This window comes from Gekko japonicus, unplaced genomic scaffold (genome assembly GCF_001447785.1).
Source record: "Gekko japonicus isolate JY-2015 unplaced genomic scaffold, Gekko_japonicus_V1.1 scaffold1847, whole genome shotgun sequence".
Classification (NCBI taxonomy): Eukaryota; Metazoa; Chordata; class Lepidosauria; order Squamata; family Gekkonidae; genus Gekko; species Gekko japonicus.
The window spans coordinates 62052-70061 of NW_015163144.1; the positions used below are offsets into that span (position 1 = coordinate 62052).

The 8010-nt window shown below is 46.5% G+C and overlaps 1 protein-coding gene across 1 annotated transcript in view; it reads left to right on the plus strand.

Moving 5' to 3' along the window:
* Positions 1 to 8010, plus strand: part of PTPN4 (protein tyrosine phosphatase, non-receptor type 4) — a gene marked incomplete at its 5' end in the record, with an annotated part of 66259 nt that overhangs the window by 53037 nt on the left and 5212 nt on the right. Inside the window, one exon of the mRNA XM_015406991.1 lies at positions 6980 to 7115. Within this exon, the coding sequence (XP_015262477.1) occupies positions 6980 to 7115 (136 nt within the window). The remainder of the gene's footprint in view (positions 1 to 6979; positions 7116 to 8010) is intronic.

An 8010-nucleotide genomic window follows, 5' to 3' on the forward strand; every position in this document is an offset into this window, starting at 1 on the left:
TGATTGCTGAAAACAAGAAAAACCTATGGCTCTTTGCCTTAACTAAACATTAATGATTCATAGTTACCAAGTCAGAACATCCACAGCTCAGGATAGTCCAAGTACCAAGGGATTTTGAAGAGAAATCCCATCCTTGCACCCATGTGCTCCAGTTCACAAAGCAGCTCTTTGTCTTCCAAGAGACAGCATTTGCAGGTGCAATAAACAGACAATGACAAAAAGGGAGAACTAAGAGCAGAGCCAGAGCAAGAAGCTCATTCCCATAGGAATCAAAACAATTATACCCCAATTCCATTCATGATCAGCTGTGGCCATCAGCCAATCACGAGCAGACAGGGGATGTGCCCAATTGTTGGTTGTCATAGCTGCGTGTGGGGATAGGCTAGAAGTTTGGAGATTACACCTGCAGTCACATGACCCAAACTCCAGCTTCTCCATTGCCTACATGACTTGTTACATGTGGGCCAGAGCCAGGAGCCATCAGGTCTGGCTCTTCCACTTAGAGGTGCGAAAGAATGTGTGGTTATATGGCATGGCTATTAAGGTAGTTCAGGGCATTTGGTCTTCCCTGGACCATTTGGCCTGCAACAGGAAACAGAGACACAGCATGTTATCAGAGAGACATCACAGGAGAAGGCATGTGGATATAGAAAGCAGAAATCAATTTTTCTATACACTAGCATATTAAAAATACAGTGTATCCAAACAATTATTACAAACAGAATACCCATCCACATGCAAAAACAAAACTGAAACCTTTTTATTTTCTTGTGACAATAGCACCTTCTAAAGGAAGAAATGCATCTATCTTGTTCTTGCATTGGAGAGTTCAGTTTGTAACCTAGGACTTGCTTGTCCTCAGTGCACAGAAATTAGATCAATCTGATACCATACATATTTTTTAGAAATGATTTGGAAAATATTTGAATGCCTTGTCTTAAAATATTTTATTCATCATGTTAAAATAAAACATTCCATAATCAATTTTTTCTCTTTTCTTTTTTCAATTTTTCCAATTTTTTGGATATTTTTTTTGAAAAAAAAACAAAAAAGGCTTCAGGAAAAAAATGGGAAAACCCCATTCCTCCCCCCCAATTTTTCGGGGTTTTCCCCGGGTCCTCACATCTCTACTCTTAACTTTTTTTGGATGAAACATATATGTGCTTGTTTAGTTAGAATACTCTTAACTCCAGTCTGTTACTCTCTGTGGTACAACTTCTAACAATCATCATTCTTCAGAGCCTTGTGGTTCTTTAATTTGTAAATTCTTATACTCACCATATACTAACAATTTTAAAACAATGAGCTGTTTCTAGCACTAATATGTTTGAGATATTCCTGGAAAAAAACAGAATGTCTAGCTGGCTGACTGTAGAGATTGAAGAATTGTTAACATTAAAATCATCCCATTTCCAAATAACCTTTCTCCTGCCTTTAACCTAAACCTTTAATTTCACTAAAATATTGTGGTTGTTGATTTGCCATGTAAAAAAGCTGCCTAAAGGACTTGATTCTATAAGATATAAGAAAAAGAATTTGATTTCTATGATCAGTAAATGGATTAATTACCTTGTGAGAGTAATTCTCTTAAGATACCTAATTATCCTACCCTCTTTAACCACATGTACTTACAAGGCCAGGAGAAGTGCAAATTGTGGGAAGGAGAATGTTTTTGATAGTTGGCAGGCAACATTTAACATGAAGGTATAATTTGAGGTTGAAACTGGCTTTTCAGTTTTAAAGTATGGAGATGCTTGTCCCTATCAGCTAACAACGGAGTACACACTTCATAGAAATGCTATACTTTTATTGAAGAGCCATAGATGCATTAACACAGTCACTGTTAAGAATAACCATTGCCTACTGAACTTAATGAGATATAGGGCATTCGTATGCACCCCCCCACAACGCTGGCCAATTAGGCACCCTCCCACGCACGGGCTAAAGCTGGTAAGTGTTACTACTGTGCGAAGCTGGGAATTGTTCTGCTCCCACAGTCGGGAGACAACACACCTCGCCTCCTGTTCTTTAGAGATAAGCATTACAGCGCCAAGCAAGAGACAGGAATGCGAAAGCAATTTACACAGACACTGAAAGAACATCCCCACCCCCATGGCAGCATAGCTGACATACTGCCCCCTCAAAGACAACTCCTCCCACCCAGTCTGGGAGATCTCCAGGTCATTCCGGGAGATTCCCCGGGTTGTCCGGGAAGTCCCGATGGAACTGACGTAACAGACGAGGGGCCCGAATATCCCCTACTTCCACCCATTCCAGGTGCTGGGGTCCAAAACCCACCCATTCCACCAGATACAACAATTTCCCACGTTTGAGCTTTGAGTCCAAAATCTAAGAGATCTCGTAATGTTCCTCGCCCTCGATCATAATCAGAGGGGGCACCGGTGCTGCAGGACGCCACTTGCTGGAACCAGAATCCTTTTTTAGGAGGCTGAAATGAAACACAGAATGCAATTTCCCCAAGTTTTTAGGTAAATCCAGCTCTACGGCAACATCATTAATAACCTTTTTCACCTTAAATGGCCCAATGTATTTCCACCCTAGTTTTCTGCTCGGCCGTAGCATCTGAATATTTTTTGTGGATACATAAACTGAGTCACCAGGCTGTAGAGCCCAACCCTCCACCCTTCTCTTATCAGCCTGAGCTTTATAAGCCTCTTTAGCAGCATTCTACACAAAAGTGGCCATGAGTCACGTAAACGTTTGCACCACAGCGCCACATCCCCCGACCCCATGTCTGCCTCCCCTTCCAAGAATGGGACAGGCGGGCTGTCATAACCATACAATGCCTTGAACGGGGACATCCCCATGGAAGAGTGACATGTATTATTATAACAAAATTCAGCAAGAGGTAATAAGTCATTCCAATCGTCTTGTTGATAGTTGGTAAAACAACGGAGTTATTGTTCCAGAGTTTGATTCACACGTTCGGTTTGACCGTCATTCTCTGGGTGATACGCACTGCTGAGGCCCCGTTCCACCCCCATCAGCTTCATTAGCTCCCCCCAGAAACGGGAAACAAATTGGGTCCCCCTGTCGGAGATCACCTTGTTGGGGAGCATATGTAAGTGCACCATGTGCATCAGAAACGCCTTAGCGTGTGCCTTGGCTGTAGGCAGCGAGGGAAATGGGATGAAATGAGCTTGTTTAGAAAATAAATCCACTACCACCCATATGACAGTCATTGCTTTACTCGGTGGGAGGTCGGTTATAAAATCCATGGATATAACCTCCCAAGGGCGGCTCGGAGTAGGAAGCAGGTGTAGCAGTCCCGGGGGCTTCTCCAGCCTGGCTTTGCTCATGGCACATATCTGGCAGGATTGGACATACAAAGATAGATCCTTCCGCATCTTTGGCCACCAAAATTGTTTGTTCAAAAGTTGAAGCGATTTAACAAAACCAGGGGTGTCCTGAGAGTTTAGAGCCATGTACTGCTTGCAATACCTCCCCCCTGAGTGCTAGGGGGACGAACAGTTTATGTTCCCAGTACCAACAACCATCTTCCCTCCTTTCGAAACCCCCCTCAGCTTGTAGAGCCGCTTTGTCGGCCTCAGAGAATGCTGAAGCGAATTTACTGCGCCAAGTTTCCATTTCCCCCCTTCCTGGCCAGAAGGACAGGCTGTGTCGTCACCGGGGGGGAGGAGTGAGGTGTCGTCACTGCCCCACCCAACTGGGAAGGCATGAACAACCGAATCTAGGACCACCTCCCTTTGCTATCGTGTTGGGGTAGGCGTGACAGGGCGTCGGCCAACGAGTTCGCTGAGCCTGGGAAGTGGTGAAGGGTAAACTGGAATTTGGAAAAGAAATCTGCCCACTGAAGCTGTTTGGCATTGAGACACTGGGGCGTTTTTAGCGTTTCTAAGTTCTTATGGTCAGTCCACACCTCGAATGGGACTCGCGCTCCCTCCAACCAATGCTGCCAGGTGGACGGTGCGAGTTTTATTGCCCCCGCCTCCTACTCCCAAACAGACCAGTTACGTTCAGTGTCATTGAGTTTCCTTGTCACGTATCCCAAGGGGTGAAGCCACCCATCCCCTCCCTCCTGGAGGATGGCCCCCCCCATGGCCACATCTGACATATCTGTTTGTACTATGAACTTTTTAGTCTCATCAGGGTGAGCCAGTACAGGTTCCGAAGGGAACAAGGCTTTGAGGCGTTCGAAAGCATCCTGGGAATCTTTATTCCAAGGTAACGCAGCTCCCGGCTTTGTAGTCTCTGGGCCCTTCCCCTTAGTTTTTAATAGATCCGTCAGTGGTAAATTGACCTGGGCAAAGTTGGCTAAAAAGTTTCTGTAAAAGTTTGCGAATCCTAAGAAGGATTGGAGCTGTCGTCGGGTGCGGGGTACCCCCCACCCTAATACATCTCTCACCTTTCCCGGATCCATCTCCAGGCCCCTCTCTGAGATACGATATCCCAGAAAGTCAATGTGTGTCTTATGAAACTTGCACATAGAAAGTTTTGCAAACAGTTTGTGCCTGAGTAACGTGGTTAACACCTCCCTCACCAATTTCACGTGGGACAGGAGGTCGGGGGAGTACAGCAAGATGTCATCTAGATAAACGAGGGCCCCCTTAAACAGATGCTTGTGTAAGACGTCATTGATCAAGTTCATGAAGACCCCTGGGGCCCCCTGAAGACCAAACGGCATCACTCGGTATTCGAATTGCCCGAGGGGGTTTTGAACGCCGTCTTATGTTCATCCCCCTCTTTGATGCATCTCGGAGGTCCAGCTTAGAAATATTTTTCCTTTGGCCACATCGGCCAATAAATCTTTGATCAACGGCAAATACAGTACTATCATCCAGTAATCCATGGTTTGCAAATTGGGGGTATTGGGAGCCATGTGAGTTTTGTTCCCTGTTTCTCTCTGTGGGAGCTACACACTATCAGAAACACAAGTAACTGGCCTGGCTACCATTGTGGTAGGGGTGTGCATTCGGCTTCCCCAAGCAAAAGAAATACTGAATAAATGCCGTTTCGATGGTTATTCGCTATTCCTAAGCCGAATGCAAATTCAGGAAACTTTTGGGCAACCGAATAAGAGTTTCCTGGATTTATTTGGCTTTTTCCGGGGGTGGGTGGGTAGCCAAATGCTGACTTTCCTCCCCCTGTGGCTTCCCTAGTTAATTTCACTCCCTGCCAGTCATCTGTTAGGTTTAACCCTAACAGCAGCAGAGAGGCTTACGGAGGGAAGGAGGTGTGTTTCCATGCCTTCCCTTGGCTCCCCCAGCCTACCCACCACAGCATGCCAGCTGGGAAGCCAAAGGCAGGCATGGAAACATGCCCGGGCTCCCTGCCTTCCCTTCTCCAGGTACCCCAGGGCAGCTAGAGAAGGGAAGGCAGAGAGAGGAGGCTTTCCTGGTCAGTTTCGCTCCCATGTACTGTCTGCTGTTAGATATAGACAAGTGGAGACCCGCAACAAAATGTCGCGTACTGAGTTCATCTTGAACTCCGTTCTCTCTCTCCCCCCCCCAGGCTCTGTCTCTCCCCCCCGTCTCTCTCTCCTCCCCTTCTCTCTCTTCCCCCTTTCTCTCTCTTTCCCCCCCCCACGATGGTGAAGATGAGGATGGCGGCCAAGGTAGAAGCCACCCAAGGGGGCCGCTCCGAGGCCGGCAGGGGGTTGTCCAAGCCACTCCATTGGGAGAAGGGTGTGTGTGTGTGTCTCTGGAGCGCCGCCTTCTCCCCCTCGGACGTTGCCGCAGGCCGCTTCTCTTCCCTTCACGGGAACACTGGCTCCACGTCTCTTCCCTCTCCTCACCGGTCTTTCTCCCCCGCCGCCGCCACTGCTGGGCCTCACCGGCCGTTTGCTCCCTTCCCCCACACGCAAGCCCGGTAGGTCGCAGAGCGTCTCCTGCGCATGCGCAGGAGACGCTCTTGCACTTTCGGGGGGATTTAAACATCCCCCCAAGATTTTTTTTAACCTTTTTTTATTTTTGTGCACACGTGGGGACTGGCCCACGTGTGCACAAACCTCCCCCGGCCCCCCAGCTGCCCCCGGAGCGCTGATTTAGCGATCCGCACTCCGGGGGCAACTTCGCTATTAGATATATAGATGGTCAACTGTTGGGGACTGGCAGGGAGTGAAATTGACCAGGAAAGGTGTAGGGGCTTTGGGAAGGCAAGAAACATGCCTCCCTTCCCTCTGGTTGGGTATATCAGACCCAAATATACTCAGCAGTACCGAATATTTCCTCAGTCTCGATACTTTACCGATATTGGACTGGGGAAATTCAGCATCTACTAGTATTTTTGGGGTCTGATATGCTCAAAGCCAAATATATATATGCACAACCCTACTCTGTAGCAGGAAGCCCTTCAAAAGCCGTATGCTAGAGCTGAGGAAGAGGCCCTTCCATCTACCAGATAATAATCTGAATGTATTACTTTATTGAATAAAATATTTATCTTACCTTTTTTCTACCTCTTCCTCAAAGATACCCAAAGCGGTTTGCTGCAAAATGTGCCATAAGGTATATGAAAGTTTATTATACGGCAAAACATCTACCACTCATCTGAAACTTTCATTTCCCTGTTTTGTGGAGGAACAGTCAGGTTTCTGCTGTTTTTCTTTTCAAAACATTAAAATGTTATATATATCTTCAATTGAACATTTGAATTCTTAGCCAGTTTGGTGTCGTGGTTAAGTGTGCGGATTCTAATCTGGGAGAACCGGGTTTGAGTCCCCACTCCTCCACTTGCACCTGTTGATGTGACCTTGGGTCAGTCACAGGCTCTGGCACAGCTGTCCTTGAAAAAGAGCAGTTTCTGTCAGAGCCCTCTCAGCCCCACCCACCTCACACGGTGTCTGTTGTGGGGAGGGGAAGGGAAAGGAGTTTGTAAGCCACTCTGAGACTCCAAGTGAAGGGTGGGGTATAAATCCAATCTCTTCTCTTCTTCTTCTTCTTCTGTAAATTGCTGAATGCTTTAAAATGTGATAAAAATACAGCTCTTTATCTTACAGTGCTGGCATTGGACGAACAGGAGTTCTTATCACTATGGAAACAGCCATGTGTCTCATTGAGTGTAATCAGCCTGTTTATCCTTTGGATATTGTGAGAACCATGAGAGATCAAAGGGCCATGATGATCCAGACTCCTGTGAGTACTTGATATACATTGGAATAATTTATTTCTATTGGCACATGCCAGTGCTGTTTAAGAAGCCATATTGTTGCAGTGTTTTATAGCATAGGATTTTATGAAAACAAAAGGGAGTCTAGTAGAACCTTAAATAAATGTAATGGAGCATAAGCTTTCATGGGCTGTAGACCACTTCAACACATACAACATTAAACACAATTTCAGGATGAAACTAGATTTGCAGTCTTAAAGAAGGATGATAATTGCCCCAGGTAAACCATGACTTGCAAACTGGGAGCTAGCTAGTTTGTGCGTGTTCCCTCCTCCCCTCTATAGGTGTCCACCCTGGGTGCAAAAATTAGGTTTGAACCAAATTTTATGACAGATGGAGAATGCTACTAAAATAGCTTGAGGTTCAGAAAAATAATATTCAGATTTTTCCCCCACTTTCAATGCAGTAAATTGTGCATTTCAGAAAGTAACAGGTAATCATCACCTCCCTGCATAGAACTGCAAACTTAGACAGAAGTGGCTCCCCCCAGTGATCTGCTGCTGGTTCCGTGTGTGAAGGAGTCAGAGCGGCTGGCTTGTCTGACGCTGGCATTGCCGCAGAGGTGCAGGAGTGAGAGGCATCTTGTAGCCCGTGGGCCCACATCTGGTTAAGCACGCTGGTCCAGCGCAAGATCCCCCTTGGCTAAAGCACATGCTTTCAGTCCAGTACAATGGCACAGTCTCACGGCTACCGTTCTGTCCATGGCCCTGACTGGTTTATTTCACAGTCCAGCTTTGCAGTCCTATTTGTGAGTCTTTAGAAATGCTTTATAAAGCGATTGCTTGGCAACAGCGTGTCCTTTGAGCTGGTTCATCTGAGCCTCAAACCAGGCGAAGTTCAGGCTGGATTCTCCTCGGCATT